We start from the raw sequence: 19,494 nt of genomic DNA on the forward strand, positions 1-19,494 counted from the left end.
TCAAACTTTTTACGTGGGTAGGATATAAAGCATAAATGAAGTCAATATTTTAGGAAAGAACAAGGTTCAGGCATGAGCCTACTTAGGCTGTCAGTAAATTTTTCACAAGAGTGAAGCTTGCTTAATGTCCATCATGTCAGGTTAGTTAATGGTGTAAAATATATTCAGGAAGTCAATGAAAATAGTGTAAAATTTTTTGTTTTACTTATTACTTTAGTAATACTACTAAAATTCTAGTAAGTAAAACTGATCATGTATTGAATATTAGGATGAAGCCAGATGTAGTCTCCGAAGGCAGAGAAGCTTTAAAGAGATGGTGAGAAAAGAGGGGAGTAGAAATGTCTCTTGGGGAACATACGAAAAAAGAGAACATACAGTACTAGAGTGATGAGCCAATAATCAAACTCATTCACCCTGTGATAGTCTGGAGATCCCATGAGCCACCTCTGCGAATCACAGAGTAAGAAGAAACTAAGAAAATCACACATTTGTGGTAATGGTGCCGATGGCCGGACAGCCTTCTAGCAGTGTCGTACTGTTGCAGATATCCCTGAACACTGAGCAACACACCCGCTATGTAACATACAACACTTGGGAACGTGTAAACGTGTACAGACACACACACCAGCCAGGCTGTGTTATGAAACTAAATATAATTTGCTCTATTAACTTTTCCAAGGCCATGAATTGGGGTCATAAAAATTTTTTTACAATTCAAGCACCCTTGCCTCTAAGTCCTCATCAAATACCTCTGTTACACAGGACTGAAAGGTCCACGGACGACAAAGTTCTATAAAAATATTTGAATACATACTTTAAATTACCTCTAAAATTTAATGGTGAGAAAAACATGAGAACTTATAAGATTTAATCAAGAACTGACTTTTAGAATTCAAATGAAGAAAGAATAAAATCCAGAGCAGGGATCCAAAAGACTAAATATATCTACATATTCACCAAGAAAAATGCAAATTTGATAAAACATAATGGAAAATTATTCAAGTGGAAATATGTGGAGAAAAAAAACCAAAACTTTTAAAGGAAGTTCTAAATTGAAATGGATGGAGATAACATTTATTATCTCAATTACTTTAAACCATCATTTAAATTACCTTAAACTAGCATTTTAAAAGAAATAAGAGACTTGGTAACCTTCCCCTTTCTACAATTCACAAAAAAGATGAAAATTTAGGGGGCATGGGAGGGCAAGATAAAGTATTCTAAGGGTACAGAGAAGGAAGGAGGAATGAACACTTCAAAAAAATAAAGGACTGCTTTAAATTTTTAGAAATAGCCAGAAAATTGAGGGGAGTATTTAATAAATACTTGTTCTTGAAATTATTTTCTCCATCTGGTATTTTCTAGAAACAAAATATACCATTATAACAATTGGGGTCATGTTTATTTGAGCAATTAATCAGAAAGTATTTTCTGAGTACTAAGGATAAAAAATTTCCTATTTAACTGACTAAAGTTTAAAGAAGGAAAGATCAATGAAAGGGAAAAGTTATAAAAGTGTTCTATTACAGCATTAAAAAAGTCTGAACTTATTACTGAAAAATCAAGCTTAACACATATTTCAAGTAATACAGTTTGTTTTTCTAACCTGTTGTGAGTATGACTTAACTTAAATATTGTTGCATATACTTGCAAAAATGAACAAAGGCAAAATCGTAGTATCCCTGGTGGTCTTCCTAGACCATGTTAATTTTGCTTTTTGGTTAAATACAAAGGAAAAGAATTATGGAGAGTTCAGCAACAAGTTTTTCATTAGGATATGAAGTCATGCCATGAGTTCCAAAAAAGGGTTAGTTGTATAAATTTGGGAAATAATCACTCATGCAAAAATCAGAAAATACCTGTACCGAGCCACCATGTCTGTCTGCTGCAAGGTGAGCTCTCAAATGGTGGGGATTTGCCTGCTGGGAGTCCCAAGCTGCCCTGTGGTCTGCCGACTGCCATTTATTTAATGCATGTGGCATGCATGGAAGAAGAAAAACCCAATATGTTAAACATCTCATCCTTATAATATAGAAAACAAACGTATAAAAGGAAATTTAAAATACCCTTGCTATTCTGAGTCACAGATGCAGTTATCTTTGCATACTGGATGTGGAGAGGTTTTCGTCACATGGCTACCATTAGGTAATGATCAACCACAAAAATAAAACAGAACCATAGAATTTAGAAGTGAAAGGGCTATAGATATCATACGCTCCACCCTCCAATTTTATAAATGAAGTTAACAAAGAACAAGGGAAGTAAAAATGATGTGCCCAGGGAAGAATTCCAAATAAATCCCCAAAGTACTAAAATGCCATCCACTATATTTTCTTACAGTAGAGGTCCCCCTTGGTTTTCTGATGAGGAACTACTTCTAGCAAGGTTTTAAAAAAATAGTCTTTAAACAGCTGTACTTAGATCCTAGAAAACTTTTCTCTCTTGCTTAAGTACCATGTTTCTGACTGTGAGGTTAATATGAGAAAACAGAAAGTCCTTTAAAAAGTGACAAGTGTTATACAGAAGAACACTATGAGGATATGACAAGCAATTTTTTTTTTATTAAGTGACAATCATACTTTATATGAATCCCTTTGCTTCCCTGATCTCCTTTTATCTGGTTCAAATTAAGGAACCCATTCCCATGATAGGCTGATAATTCTTGATGCTTTTACAGACAGGACTTGGCAAATTGGCATGGCAATAACCACAAACTAATAATAATCTACTGCAGAATTAGGAGTAGCTGCTTAATAGGGGTCAGTTTTTAGGTTTCAGGAAAATGTGGACAGCATTAATAAAAAGAAGGAATGCAATATTCAAGATTGTTTTACATGTTTGGTTCTGCACCAGCTGCTTTGCATGCGCTATCCCATTTTGAGATAGACAGTATCATCCTCACTTCAGTGATGAAGAGGCTTGAGACTAAATACCTGACCAAGGTCAGAGACACTGCAAGAGTACGGCAGGGATTCAAACTCAAGAGCCAGCTGCCCTGCCAGTCGTACTAACCAGCTCCTTAACACAGTGACATGTATTTAAAGTCTTCGGTGCTCTTTACTTTCTTTCTTTTTCAACCTAAGTCAAGAAAAACTCGCCAAAAAAGAAAAAACTTGCCACAAAGTGCCAAGTATATTGGGCCATCGGGAGCCTGAGCTCATCAGTGGCCGGAGTAGGCCTAGGGGAGAAGAAATGTTAAGTCCAAACAGGCACAATGAATAAATGTTCTGGCACTAAGCTTCCCAAATTAAAGCGTACAATGCAAAATTACGTAAGAAGTATGAGGCGTCATGAAGTCTATCATCAAGGCAATTACAGACAGCTCTAGGTCTTTTCATTAAACCCTCCGTGTTCATGACCAGAATTTAGCAGGTGTGTAGCTTAAACTAAGATAAATTAGAGGAGATTAAATCTAAAGAAGATGAAAGAATGAAAATGGTGCTAAAATGGAGACAAACACCTAAATACTGCCTAGGGCGACAGGTAACATGTAAGGGTCATGGACCTCTTTAAGAAGGTAACTCCCCAGCCTCTCCTCAGAACCAATCGTGACAGGCATCTAACACCTTCCCTGAGATGTCACGGGATTCTGAACTTCAACAACCAACTCTAGGGTAAAACTGCTTACCGGGGGACACTGCAACATTTTAGTCAGTTAACTAAATGTTCTTTTGCGACTGTCAATTTTGAGTTTCTCATACACCTGAAATGTTTACTGCTTCACTGATGTTTAGGAAAAGTTTTTGAGATACACAACTTTTCTATTATGGTGACAGTCTGCATACCCAGGTTTCAAATTTAATACATAAGCTACCCTAAAGGGTTTCCTGAAAAAACACAAAACGAAAAGCAAAAATCGACTCCCTACATTTAGTGCAACAAGGACTACACAAATAAAACATGGTTCCCACCTTCAGTGAGCTCACAATCTAGCTAGGAAGACAAGTCTGAAACACACAGAAAGTTAAACTTGAAGACATTTGAATTATAATTGAATTCAACATTTAAAGAAGAGTTTCACTCATTACAATACCTAACAGCTCAAGAGGACATTTCCAGAGAACATGAATTATTGATCTTCATCCAATTGAGAAATTAATTCTGATTTATAAAACACAAACTCCAAGTCTTCACTTTAGAGCCATTTCTTTCTATATTCAGCATCTTACCGTAGTATTCAAACTACCAACTAGTACTAATTTATATCTGAGGAAATTTATATTTAAGATCCTTTATTGTCCCAATTTTTCTAAGGCAAAATTCTAGAACTACTCTGTCTTAATTGGCTGTACTTTAAAGCCTACTATTGTTCAATATCCCCTAAATGGAGCATTTTATTTTGCTATGATTTTTATTGTGTTGCGTTCTTTCCTTTGATTTTCATCCCTTGTTTAACTCACTGGAACTCTGATGGGATAAAAGATATAAGAGTAAGAAAGGATAGCACATTATCCTTCCCCAGAAAGGGTTATAACTGAAAATTCTAAAGATGCTATTTAACTTCCAATTAGCAAAATGTTTTATGTCAAAGATAGATTAAATCAAGCTTCTTTTTACAAAAAAGAGAAAAGCAAGAACATCACTCAAAAATTTCAACAGCTTTCAATTACCTTACCCAGGAAATACAAATTCTTCCCTATTTATCTGCTATGCCTACTCTCTGCATAGAACCTACTCTCTGCTCAAAGCAAACTGAAATGCTCACTATTCCTCAAACTACATTTTTAAACTTCTGCTTCCTATTTTACACTGTTCACCCTCCCCAAAATGCCCTTATTCTTTCATCTGCCTTTAAAAAATTCCATTCATTCTTCAGGCTCAACTCAAAAGCCACCTTCTGCATAAAATCTTTACAGATCCCCCATATTCCAATGATCTTCCATGGCACTTTATTAATATACTTCATATGATAGAGGTTACACTGTTTGGTAATATAGTTACTTGTGAGTTTATTGTAATAATCATGATAACAATAACACCAGCCATGAGAGTTGAGATTTACTGAATGCTTATAGGAATTAACAAGCATTATTTCTGTTTCGCAGATGAGAGAACCAAGGCTTTGAAAAATAAGAGTAATTTGTCCAAGATCAAGTCATATCCAGGTGTGTCTGATTCCAAAGACTGAGTGAGCTCTTAGCCACTCGTTACAAAATAATTTCTTATAGGTTATGTTGTTTTCCTTACTTGTGCATTTCTGCAACATGCAGAATAGTAGCTTTCAAAGCAAAACTCAGCAAATAATTTATTGAGCTAAATTAGACTGCAGTTAGAAAGATCAACTGCTATTATAATTTATTCCAACAATATCTCCAAACACTTGCAACTCTACGAGTATCAAATACTGCTCAAAGTTTATACTAATTTATACCACTAATTAGAAATTTATCATTAAACATTTTCATGTGATTTTTAAACTAGTAAAGAGTGAACATGAGGGGGAAATGGTTTATTTGTTGCAAATCTATGCATTCTCGATCCTTGATAAGCATGTGTATATCATCTGTTTTACCTGTTGAAAAAAAAAATGTATTTCAATCCTTCAGTATCTATCTACATGTGTAGATATGTGCTCCCACACACACATACACATAGGCACACCTGTAAACCTATCATCTGGGCATGGTAAAAAAACAAATTTATTTTTAAACTGTCAGAAAGTAATACAGAAGCAAATCAAGACATTTCATATCTGAAAGGGCAGCAAACCTGGTTTTTGGATTGTTGCATCTTATCTCTGTGTTGATGTGCTTCTCTGTTTGATGACAGAGCAGGATCTTGCTGAACTGCACCCACCGGAGTAGGCTACGGTACAAGAATTAGCATCAATACATTCTATTTCAGAAGTCGTATTCAAAATTACTTAGCTGCTTCATGGAATCAAGGAAATAATAAAAGACACTTAAAGTAAAGCCTTACAAAATGATTATCATTCTTGAAATATGTCACTAAAAATAAGTTAAGAGAACATAGCTACTGTTTTACATTATTTTCAAAAATGTTTAAAGACTATCAAGTATTCACTTTTATATCAATAAAAGACTTTCTAATGCAATCTTTACTTTCAGGTTACTCTTTCATATCAGAAAAATGAAAGTGTATTTATTTATGTCTCTCATTTTCAAAGCTAATGTATAAACACAATAAATCATTTTAAGAAAATAAGGAAATTATTTTTAAAATAAGCTAATAAAATGGCTTATTGTCAATATTTTGACTCAGGAGAGACTTATAAAGTCAATTCACTTTGGATCTAAGAAAAATATAGATTAAACATTTAAATAAGTCAGTTGTTCAAAAATACATGAATCTGAGAGTTTGGTAGTTCCAAATATGGACAAAAATTCGCCAACAGCAAGCCACAATTAAAGAAAGTTTTGTAAGACATTCTAACTTATTAAAAAAAAATAGTGAGAATAAATATTTTAAAAGTTGTCTCTTCAAAGAATTTCATAACGTGTCCCTTTAAATGATGAGCACCAATCCTACAGTTATAGTCAAGACTAATTTTTTTAAGTTACAAAAACTTAGAAGAGTTTTAAAAACCCAAAACATGCTCCAATTTTTAAGTACCAGTCTATTCAAGACATAACCTAAAACTGCTAGTATAATTAAAACCTATAATTTTATTTTACAAATGTTTTGAGAAATGACTGAAATAAAACACAAGACTAACTGATCTTTTAAAGTAAGAGGTTATTATACAAAAAAATAATTATATTTGACAGTAAGAAATAAATCAGGAATGAAAAGTTGAAAATAACTCATTACTTCAAAAAGCAGGGGGTCCAAATGTGGGGTTTTTATAAAATTCAAAGAATAATTTTAGTATTATGCTGCCTAAAATGCCCAGGAAGATGCAATAAAATGAATCCTTTAAAAAAATCATTTGTATTCAACTCTTTTCACTGAAGAAGCTGTACTATGGGGAAAAAAGTACTACAAATAATCTTTCATTATATAGCACAGAGTACTCACCAACTGTTTACCAATCCAGTCATACTCATAATCAAACATATATCCTTTTCGATCAAACAAATCAGTAAAAAGCTTTCTTAGGTAGTCATAGTCTGGTTTTTCAAAAAAATCTAGCCTTCTTACATAACGAAGATATGTTGCCATTTCTTCTAGAAAGGAATAAAAATAGAATGATTATATGTCTCTATATAATACTCATTAATAATAAAATTATTTAAATGTCTAAAAACACAGTGTTATAAAAATATGCAAAAGCAATAAAATTCTGCAATTTAAAACTTTAGGAATTTAATCACAAAGAAATTAAAAAGGAGAAGGGAAGAAAAAAATAGGGTCAAAGGAGAAATGAGAGGTTTTATTTAACAAATACATTTGCTTCATTTCATTAGGAAAAGCTAAAATTTTTATTTTACATTGTTATTTTGAATAGAAACCTTGGATAGTACTAAAGATTGAATTAGCAACTTAATAACGCATAATTACTTAAACACAAGCATGATACTCTGCTCATAAACTTAAAAATTTATTTAAAATACTAATGGGAATTGATTTATATATGAAAGCATCTGCACTAGCTTGATGGATTTCTTTTACCATCAGACATATTCACTAACTGACCAAGAGAGGATTCAAATTCCTAATTTGGGCCATGAGCAGAATTCTAACCAAACAAAATAAAGCTAAGAGATCTCAGAAATAAAACACAGCAGCAGAGTTTAATTTTTCTTTGAATTTCCAGTCATACAACAATTATTTAGTAATATATAAATTTCTCTGTGCCACTGTAATTCCCAAATGTATTAGAGACAAGTATTTTTCTTAAAGATCCTACTTTCCTAAAGGAAAAGAAAGAAAAAGCCATAAAAATCAACAGGTAAAATGGTGAGCAATTCGTAAAACAGGGTTTCACCATCAGGGCACAGGAAATCACTGTAGTGAGAGATGGAAGGTTACTCTCACGTGTTTTTCTGATTCAATTCACTGACAGTGGCCAGTGAGAACAGGATCATGCACTGCCCAACGGGCAATAAGAGTGGCACCCAGTGACCTTCCTCATAGGGTGACTCTCACTACTCCACGTTTTAGCTAATTACCTGGTTAAGTGACTCTGACACCCCCATTTTATCCTGCAGAAATGTGTACACACTTCATAACAACACACAGCCAGTCTGCCTACACCTACACTGTTAGTGTCAACCAATATATTTTTAATCTTCCAGTTCTGATGTTACAGCAAAGACGAAAAATATGTAATTAAAGTCTGCTGTCCAAGAATAACAGAAGCAAACTTGAGGAAGGGCTCCCTGAGATCATGCTGCTTGCTGACACCCCAGCAGTGATGCCCAGCAATGGACAGGAGGACGGGCGAATATTGAAGTGAGGTATGAACTCAGTCTGGGACCTTCCAGTTTGGTTCACTTTTTACTTAACAACATTAGCACACATTATTCTTATTTCTTAATTGATTTAGGAATCTTAAGTAAATTTTTGTTGGCTTAATCTGAATTGCCAAAACTTCACATGGAAGTAAAACTATTTTTATAAAGCTCCCCAATGTAACATTAGCCAAAAAGTACTAAGGTTTGTAAGATCTTAATGTATTTTGAAAACTAAATCATACATCACACACCTCCTTTGAGCTTGACAATGAGACTCAAATGACTGACACTGTGCACCAAAACTTTATAGCTGGCATTTCTCAGCAAGTATTTTAACTTATTAAAAGTATGTCACTGATATTTTAGCTGATACTGGTCAACACTATCAAAAAATGGGATTTTCTTATATTAAATCCATCTTAACAGAGCAAATATACAAATTGTCCCTGTGGTCTATGCACCAAACACTGACATCTTTTAAATCATACTTTGAACTCATTTTTTTTAAGCATGAAAAACAGTCATAAACTTGAGCAATGGAAGTTAACTGCTCTGGTTTTCTGTGTATAAGCACATGTACCACTGTGGTGTTATTCATTACCTGGAAAATTTTCACATAACACCTCTATTGGTGTGGCTCGTTTTGTATCTCCAATTTTCTGATACCTCTCTTTTAATGTGTCAGCCTAAAACAGAAAGGAAAAAAATCTTGAGAAGGTGGTGATTTTAAAATTAACTACTTGGAAGACAGAACCTTAACATACTAGCAATTTATAAAATTCAAAAGGAAACACAAAAACAATTACCTTTAAACCTTGCCAAGGAAGACTGCCTCTCAGAAAATACATGAACATATGACCTAAAGCTTCTAAGTCATCTCTTCTACTTTGTTCTGAAACATAAGAGAAACATCAATTTCACTTTCCTCTCCCGGTTAAGGATTCAAGAATGGAGAATTGATTCTTTTGTTACATATAAATTAATTCCCAACGTTCAGTATATAAATATAAAATATCTAGCGCTTATAAGCAACAAATCAGGTCCAGTTAAACAATGTTTTTAACATTAAAATTATTGTGCATCTTTAAAATATGCCACTACCGTTTTTTTTGGGGGGTGGGGGTTTGTTGTTGTTGTTTTTTAAGATTCTACTGGGCACTCATTTCTCTCCTTAGATATCCACCCATAGAAGTATAAAGCAAGTCAGAAAGGGTTCCATGGTCAAATACAGAGTCACTGTGTACTATAGCCCCATCTTAAAGACCCAGGATGTAACATATTAAAGGTTTAGGAAAAACCCGAGATAAAAATGTTTAACTTCATTTAACCCTGCATTTCTTGAACTTACACGAGCACACAACGTCCATCCTATACACTCTCCATTAATATTAACTGCAATTAGGATTTTGTGTAATATATTCTTAAAAACACTTGTATTTGACACATCCCAACATTAATAACCCCTCTGCCACCATCAAAAACATGCTGCTAGAACAAACTGCCATTTTCAAATTGTTACTGTTGTTTTAGTAACAAAATGTTGTAAAGCACATAAGTGAGTGACAATTACAAAGGAAAACTTGAAAAGGTACTTATATTTGCTAAGTGAAATTTTTTTCAATTTTTTTGTCACTGAAGTCAAATGCTTAAGATTTCTTACTATTTTAAAATACAAAACCTCTAACAATAAGAGGAAAAAACAGTATTTTAATTATAAATGTGTAAGATGTTTTATCCAAATGAGTCATCATCATACTACCTAAGCAGTACTGAATGCTTTTGAAAAAGCAAACTTTTCAAAGCATGGCTCTCAACTAGCATGAACAGGACAGAAAAGGTTTTAATTTCTACTATGTAATCTCATTCCACAACTGTCTCCTGTAACACTTGCTACTATATAGATAGATAGATAGATAGATAGATAGATAGATAGATAGATCTATATATATATATAGTGTAATTATCTAGTCTTTATCTAGCCTCCCACCAGACAGCAGATTACAGGACAGCAGATGTCTCTTTGGCTCATTATCCCCAGGACCAAGTATTATGGCTGCCACAGAGCAGGCACTCAACATAGACTATTTAAATATAAAAATGAATATCTGAAAATACATAATACTAGATATGTGTCCCTTTCCTACAAGCAAACAAAGATATCCAGAAGAAAATGCATCGATTTGTTAGGAATTAGGTTTATGAGATTGGAGGATTAGACAGGACATTCCACCTTCTCATTTCATATACTCAAACTGCAGTATAATGGCAAATTTTTTTCTTTTTTGCTTCTATTTTCTATTATAACAATGTAAGCATATGCTATTTAAAATAGAAAACTTTCAAAATAAATAAAATGGACTCAAGGTCTTTTTATTTTTTTTATTTTTTTAAGATTTTATTTATTTGACAGAGACACAGCGAGAGAGGGGACACAAGCAGGAGCAGAGGGAGAGGGAGAAGCAGGCTCCCCGCTGAGCAAGGAGCCCCATGCAGGACTCGATCCCAGAACCCTGGGATCATGACCTGAGCCAAAGGCAGATGCTTAACAACTGAGCCACCCAGGCGCCCCTCAAGGTCTTTTTAAAGCCATTAGTAAAAGCGGGGATATGAATTAACATGAGAAAAATGAGTAATGTATTTTATATATACAATTTGACTTTATTAGATCTTGGGAATCTTAGGAATAAAGAGTCATGCAAAGAAAAAAAAATATTTCTGAAGTCCCACTAAGAATCAGAATCACCTCTGAAACTTTTAAATGCCTCAAATGAGCAGGCCTAATGCTGGAGACTGATTCCTTAGGTATGACATGAGCTAGAAGAATGTGCATTTTAAAAAAGCTTAACAGATGATTCTGAAATACAGCCAGAGTTGAAAAGCCCTAAAAAAGAAACTCCTTTTATTGAAGTGTACTTTACACATAATAAAATACACCCATTATAAGGGTACAGTTTGAAAAATTTTAACAATGTACACCTAAGTACCACCACAATCAACAACTATTTCCAACACTCCAAAAAGTTCCCTTATGCCCATTGCCTGTTATTCTCCCCTCCCCTGGCCTCAAAACAACCACTTATCTGCTTTCTGTCAGGCTACATTAAATCTGATTTTTTATAGCGTTTCATACGAAAAGCATAGTATAGTATGGACCCTTGGGTCTAAATTCTTTCACTTAACATAATCTTTTTATGTTGTTGTGTGCATTGGTAGTTCATTACTTTTTATTGCTGAGTAGTATACTACAATATATTTATATATTCACCAATTGATGGGTCATGAGTAACTTCCAGTTTGGGGCTATGGTGAATAAAGCTTTTACGAACATTCTTGTACAAGTCTGTGCGTGGACGTATGTTTCCATTTCTCTTGTGTAAATTTTTAGGAGGAGGATTACTGCCTCAGTAATTTTACTTTTTTAAAATCACTAAAGTAATTTTACTTTTTAAGACACTTCTATACTGTTTTCCAAAGGGGTTGTGCCATTTTATATTTCCATCAGCAACGTATGAGAATTCCAGTTGATGTAGTGTCCATCCCACATTTAGCATGGTCACTCTTTTATATTTCAGCCCTGCTAGTGACTGTGAGGTATTAGCTCACTGTGATTTAATTTGAATTTCACCAGTGACTAATATTTCTGAACACTGTTTCAACTGTGTTATTGCTTATTCATACATCTTATTGTGAAGGGTCTATTTAAATATTTTACTCATTTTTTTAAATTGAAAAATTTAAACACATTTAAAATTTTGAACACTTCTCAAAAACCAATTGAGCGTCTGTGTAGGGGTCCACTTCAGGACTCTGTAATGTGACCCATTTATCTATGTCTAGGCCAATAATAATAATAATAAGCAAATGTCCTGAAAGACAAATTACAAAGATGCGAACAGTTCTATTCCAATTAAAGAAATTTATTTTATAATATAAAATCTTCCCAAAATATAACCAAAGGCCCAAATGGCATCACTGGTGAATTCTATTAAACAGTTAAGGAATAATACTAGCTCTACATAAACTCTTTCAGGAAGCAGAAGAGAAGGGAATCTTTCCCAATTCTTCATTAATGATGTTACCAGTCAAAGGCATTTTACAAGCAAAGGGAAGTACAGGAAATGTCTCTCATCAAAACACTCACAAAATCCTTCAAAAGCTAATACATGATGACTAGTTCATCCTATAAATTTAAGGTTGGTTTAACTTTCAAAAACGAATTGATGTAATTCACCATGTTAATAAAAGATATATATCATATGATCACCTCAAAAGATACAGAAAAAGTACTTAATAAAACATAACATGCATTTATGATAAAAAAAACACTTGTTAAATAAGCAATAGAAAAAAAAAACTTCTTCATTCTGACAAAGGACTTCTATGAAAAACCTACGACTAACATAATTCTTACATGGCGAAAGGTACCCCTACAATCAGAAACAAAACAAGGATGTTCACTCTCACATTATCTATTCAGTGTTGTACTGGAAGCCCTTGTTAGTTTAAAAAAAGAAAAGATTTAAAAGGTATTCAGATTGGAAATAAAGAAGTGTAACCAGTTTTCTCTGCAAGACCATATGATCACATATGTGAAAAATCCTAAGTAATCTACCAAAAAACTCTATTAGAACTAGTACATGAGTTTTGCAAGGTTACAGGATACAAGGTCAATATATAAAAATCAATTGTACTTCTATGAAAGCAATCGACAACTGGAAAACAAATTTAAAAAGCAATACCATTTTTAGCAGCATCAAAAAATATGAAATATTGTAGAGATAAATTTAAAAGACTGAACGATATGCTAATACTGACCCCTCCCAAGTAGCATTCTTTGTTAAGGAGAGGAACACAATATAAAAGGCAATTTCCCTCTAAATTCAAGGTGTGGGGCTTTAGTTACCAGAGTGCCAACAAGCCATGATGATAAGGTAATCTTGCCTAGATGGTTGTCTCAGAAAGCAGTATTAGTCTCAAAACCTACACAGTATTTAAAAATTCAAGTCATAAATACAAGCTAGTAAAATAAACCACTTCTGCAACTCAGTCTGAAACGTTCCTTACCCTCATAATTCTTTTCTTTGTGTTCTTTCATCAACTGATAAATCTGGAAGTAAATTTCACCACGTAGTGAGTAACAGAAGTCATGAGGAAGGCTTTATCTTTGAAATACAGTAACTAAAGAATACCTCCTCAGGTCTCTGTTTCATGGGGTGGGGGTGGGGGGGCATCTCCCAAAGGTAATCTGGCCCTTATTAAACCCTGTTCACATTTTATAAAACACTTAACTACAAAGACCTGTTTGAAAATGGATGTTTCCCTGGAAGCCAAGAATCCTTATTATAGGAACCCTTACTATGAGCAACTAATAAATTAGAAAGTGATGATTTACTTTGCAATAGGTATCATTAAACAATCTTTTAAATAGGTTTTCCAATAAGTTTAAAAGTTATGTAAAGAGTCAATTAAAATTTTGCTTTTTAAGAATATACGTATCACACCAAAGGAGTACGTGCACCCCAATGTTTATAGCAGCAATGTCCACAATAGCCAAACTATGGAAAGAGCCTAGATGTCCATCAACAGATGAATGGATAAAGAAGATGTGGTGTATATATACAATGTAATATTATGCAGCCATCAAAAAAAAAAATCTTGCCATTTGCAACGACGTGGATGGAACTAGAGGGTATTATGCTAAGCGAAATAAATCAATCAGAGAAAGACAAGTATCATATGGTCTCACTGATAAAAGGAATTTGAGAAACAAGACAGAGGATCATAGGGGAAGGGAGGAAAAAATGAAACAAGATGAAACCAGAGAGGGAGACAAACCATAAGAGACTCTTAATCTCAGGAAACAAACTGAGGGTTGCTGGAGTGGTGGAGGTGGGAGGGATGGGGTGGCTGGGTGATGGACATTGGGGACGGTATGTGCTATGGTGAGTGCTGTGAATTGTGTAAGACTGATGAATCACAGACCTGTACCTCTGAAACAAATAATACATTATATGTTAAAAAACAAAAAAGAAGAAGAAGATAGTAAGAAGGGAAAAATGAAGGGGGGGAAATTGGAGGGGGAGATGAATCATGAGAGACTATGGACTCTGAGAAACAAACTGAGGGTTCTAGAGGGGACAGGGGTGGGGGGATGGGTCAGCCTGGTGATGGTTATTAAGGAGGGCACATACTGCATGGAGCACTGGGTGTTATACGCAAACAATGAATCATGGAACACTACATCAAAAAAAAAAAATGTATATGTATCACATAAAATACATACAACCAGCACATATTAGGAGCCTAGTATGGGTCAGTGTGTCATATTGATGATCATTTAAAATTCTAGCTACACTTAAAGCAACGGTAAACCCAAATAAGAAAACAAAGGCTCAGAAAGGTTAAGAGACTAGCCCAGAACTATGCACCTAAAAGAGAAAGGCAGACGTCTAAACCATATATGTATGCGCTTTTTCATTTCTAAAAGCAAAGTAGAACCAATTAATCAAATGTTTATTGTACACCTTCTGCAATGCTTTTCTACTCCTTGTCTCAACATTATTTTCCCTTTTTTAAAACTGACTTTATTCCTCACACAGCTAGAACTGTTTGTTTTGACTGAATTTCAATTCAACTTTCAGAAAGAGAAAAAAATTCCCTTTCTCATTAACTCAAATTTAGCCCTGTCAAAAAAAAAAAATCAATCAAACGCTGAGAAGCAGAAAACTTTCTAATATACACATATGTATTTGCAAAAAATAAGCTCATTACTGCATTTTCCTACAAAAATGAAAAACAATGAGTCCAAAAGACATGTTACTTAAAACTAAATATAGGCATGACAAGAGAGCTCAAAAAAACCAACAAAAAAAAACCTCTCCCTGAAATCATTCTTTATATATAAACCAAAAAATAAAAAAATAAAAATTACTACAAGCAAAGATTTCATTTTATATTTCCTACTAAAATGTTGACAATTATTTTTCCCCAACACCCAACAAAAAAAAAACTCTTCTTCAAGATTCACTGAGCTCATTTACATTTTTCAAAATTACATAATTAAGATGGTTTTTGTTAAATAAAAATACAAACCTATTTAGGAAAAGAAAAAGCACAATTATGCAAGACAATGTGCAGCAACAACTCAACAATCCAGATACCCAATCTAGCAATAACAAGAATGCATAAAGAAAAAAAGTTTTCTGAGCAATGGAACCTAGCACATGCATTCATCTGATTCCTAAAGAAGTCCTCTTGAAATCCAGTTCTCTTAATTTAGATAAAATCCAATACATTTGGCTATCAAGAGAAGCAAATCAAAAGAAGAGAACAGCAGAGTCCTGCTAGCAACGGTACTACACATGGTAACAAACAGTACGCTACGAGACATTTAAATACAAAAAAAAAACTATTAAAAAATAACTACTCTCAGACTAACTATAAACCTACAGTAATTGACACACTGTAGTACTTGTGAAAAAACAGACAAATCAATGAACAGAATAGAAAGCCAAGAAATAGACCCACATAAATATATTCACCTTGACAAACGAGCAATACAATGGAGCAAAGTTAAGTTTTTTCAACAAACGGTAGTCAAACAACTGGATATCAATATGTATAAAAATGAATCTAGACACAGATCTTACACCCTTTACAAAAATAAACCAAAATGGATCAAATACCTGTCAAATGCAAAATTATAAAAATCCTGGAATATAACATAGAAGAAAATCTAGATGACCATGGGTTTCGAGATGACTTTTTAGATGTTAACACATCAGGCATGACCTTTGAAAGAAAGAACTGATGAGCTGGACTTCATTAAAATTAAAACTTGTGCCCTGCTAAAGACACCGTCAAGAGAACAAAAAGGTAAGTCACAGACTGGGAGAAAATATTTGCAAAAGACACATCTCATAAAGAACTATTATCCAAAATATACAAAGAACTCTTAAAATCAACAATAATAAAACAAACAACCTGATTAAAAATGGGCCAAAGACCTTAAAAAACACCTCGCAAAAGAAGATACATAAATGACAAGTAAGCATATGAAAAGATGCTACACATCCTATGTCATCAGGAAACACAAATTAAAACAACAATGAGATAACACTACTGTGACATAATGATTTACAAGAAATATATATTTGGTCAGATGACCAGAATATATTTCTCAAGATATATTCAGTCTTTAGCCACAGTTCTTGAAAACACGTCAGAGCCATAAAGGTGAAATGGGTGTCTTGTTACTAATGAAGGTGAATCTTGAACCCACCCAAGGTCAGGGGCTGGTTGCCAGGGAGACCAACCATATGATTAGAGGGTTGGAACTTTCAGTCCCATCCCACAACCTCCAGGAAGGGAAGAGAGGCTGGAGGTTGAATTAGCCAATGGCCAATGCATTAATCAATCATGAGTATGTAATGAAGCCCCCATAAAACCCAAGAGGACAGCTTTTTGGCCCTTTTGGGAGAGCTTCCACACTTGGGGAACCAGAACACTTGCATATATCACCAAGCCAGGGCCCAAGCTGCACAAGGACAGAAGTTCCTTTGTTTGGGATCTCATCCTACATCTGACTGTTGATTTGTATCCTTCATCATGTCCTGTAATAAACTCGTAAACCTAAGTAAGTGCTTCCCTGAGTCTACAAAACCACTTTAGCAAATAAACTGAACTTAAGGAGGAGGTAGGTGGAGCCTCTAATCTGTACATGATCAGTTAGAAGCACAGGTAACAGCCTAGAATTTGCAAGTGTTATCTGAAATAGGGGGTGGAGAGCAGTCTTGTAGGATGGAATCCTTAACCTTGGGATCTGATGCTATCTCCAGGCAGAGAGTGTCAGAATTTAAGTTGAATTTTCAGACACACTGCTTGTGTCTGAGAAGTACTTGGTGTTGTGGAGGGGAAAAGTCCTTCTCTACACAGGAATTCATTCCAGGAATCCTAAAAGAACTACACACCTATTGGGATGGTGGAAATCTAAAACGTTAACAATCCCTAGTGCTGGCAAGAATGTGGAGCAAGGGGCGCCTGGGTGGCTCAGTCGTTAAGCGTCTGCCTTCGGCTGAGGTCATGATCCCAGGGTCCTGGGATCGAGCCCCGCATCGGGCTCCCTGCTCTGCGGGAAGCCTGTTTCTCCCTCTAACTCTCCCCCTGCTTGTGATCCTGCTCTCACTGTGTCTCTCTCTGTCAAATAAATAAATAAATAAATAATCTTAAAAAAAAAAAAAAGAATGTGGAGCAAGAGGAGCTCTCATTCCTTGGTGGTGGGAATGCAAAATGGTATAGCCACTCTGGAAGACAGTTTAGGGGCTTCTTACAACATACATTTAACATATGATCCAGCATTGTCCTTGGTATTTACCCAAAGGAGTTGAAAACTTAGATCCCACAAAAACCTGCACGTGGATGTTTATAGCAGCCTTATTCATAACTGCCAAAACTTGGAAGCAACCAAGATGCCCTTCAGTAGGTGAATGGGTAAATAAACTGTGGTACATCCAGACAATGGAATATTATTCAGCACTAAAAAGAAATGAGCTATCAAGCCATGGAAAAACATGGAGAAACCTTAAATGCATATAATCAAGTAAAAGAAGCCAGTCTGAAAAGGCTACATATTGTTTATTTCAAACTATATGGTTTTTGGAAAAGGCAAAACTATGGAGACAATAAAAAGACCAGTGGTTGCCAGGAGTTTGGAAGGAGAGAGGTGGAAAGGGAGGGATGATCAGGTGGGGCATAGAGGATGCCCAGGGAAGTGAAACTCTCCTGTATAATACTATAATGGTTGATACATGTCATTATAAATGTATCCAAACCCATAGAATGTGCAATACCAAGAGTAAACCATAAAGTAAACTATAGACTCTAGATGATAATGATGTGTCAGTGTAGATTCATCACTTGTACCAAATGTACCACTCTGGTGAGGGATGTTGACAGTGGGGGTGGTGCTGCCTGTGTGGGGGCAGGGAGTATAAGGGAAATCTCTGTACCTTCGGCCTAATTTTGCTATGAATCAAAAACTGTTCTAAAAAATTACATTTAAAAATAGCACTACTATTTAAATGCATTTTCTCTAAACTTATTTAGATCAAGGTATACATCCTAACATTCTCCAATTAAACTTGAGGATATCACTATATAATAGTAAACATACAAAACTTACGAAGCTGAATCATGCAGAAAATGTAAATTATGCTCATCATATTTTGTTTAAGAAAGCGAGGAATTGTGCAATTCATTTTTAAACTGTTAAAATGTAATTATAAAATGTAAATACATGTTTTTAAACTGCTAAGAAGCTGTTTGGGAGTCTAAGAGCTGTCCTCAGGAATTTGGGCAATTAACTTAGAAATTATATGAATCACAGCACAGAAAGAAGGCATTTTTGTAAAACCATAAATTCTATGATCCCTTCACCCTATTCAGAGAGCTTACCACTTAGAGGCTTGAAATGTTATTTTTCAATGCAACACAGATTTCTATTAACACTTACAAAGCAACTGGCAGTTTATTCCTCAAATCCTAGTCTCTTAGTTCATGAATACTCAATATATTAATTTTAAAAAAAGACAATTCTAATGCTCCTTAGTAAAGAGAAATGCAGAGTATTTATTTCAAATGACTTCAACAAGAAGAGTTTTTTCATGAAAGGAAAAAAAAAGTGATCCAAAGGAAGATTATAAAATGAGGTTCAAAGCAGTTGACCCAAAAAAAAAAAAAAAAGTCTTGAAAAAGATATTAAAAATAGGACACTCAAGCAGATACAGTTTAAAATAATATTTCAACATAATAAAAGAAGGCTTCCACTACAGCAGACCACAGAAATCCACGTCACACACAGCTTTAGTAAGATTTCACCTTGAACAGTGACTTAAGAAGTTATAAGAGGTACACAAATGAATCACGACATCTGCCTTAACATTAATCGTCCAGTGAACATCAACAGATATATATATACCACAGGAATAAAGGTGCTAAAATCCACACTGTGATTTTACACTATTCTTCTAGCTTTTTCCTTTTTAAATCCAATACAGTGCACAATCTCCACAAAAGAAAAATACTTACAAACCTGCACAAAGGTCTGTCTGGCCAAATTCTCTTTTGAAATGCTCATGTG

At 34.5% G+C, this 19,494-nt stretch overlaps 1 protein-coding gene across 13 annotated transcripts in view; it reads right to left on the reverse strand.

Annotated features, from left to right (window-relative positions):
- Positions 1-19,494, reverse strand: part of CSNK1G3 (casein kinase 1 gamma 3) — a 110,174-nt gene that overhangs the window by 19,522 nt on the left and 71,158 nt on the right. For 5 of the 13 annotated variants that reach the window (XM_078067575.1, XM_078067567.1, XM_078067569.1 and 2 more), the window contains 5 exons: positions 9,164-9,249; positions 8,959-9,043; positions 6,979-7,127; positions 5,710-5,805; positions 1,860-1,955 (listed from right to left, as the gene is read on the reverse strand). In XM_078067575.1, the coding sequence (XP_077923701.1) occupies positions 1,860-1,955; positions 5,710-5,805; positions 6,979-7,127; positions 8,959-9,043; positions 9,164-9,249 (512 nt within the window). The remainder of the gene's footprint in view (positions 1-1,859; positions 1,956-5,709; positions 5,806-6,978; positions 7,128-8,958; positions 9,044-9,163; positions 9,250-19,494) is intronic. The other 8 variants (XM_078067576.1, XM_078067571.1, XM_078067579.1 and 5 more) reach the window with 5 other exon arrangements.

The sequence above is a fragment of the Halichoerus grypus genome, chromosome 2 (genome assembly GCF_964656455.1).
Source record: "Halichoerus grypus chromosome 2, mHalGry1.hap1.1, whole genome shotgun sequence".
NCBI classification, from domain to species: domain Eukaryota; kingdom Metazoa; phylum Chordata; class Mammalia; order Carnivora; family Phocidae; genus Halichoerus; species Halichoerus grypus.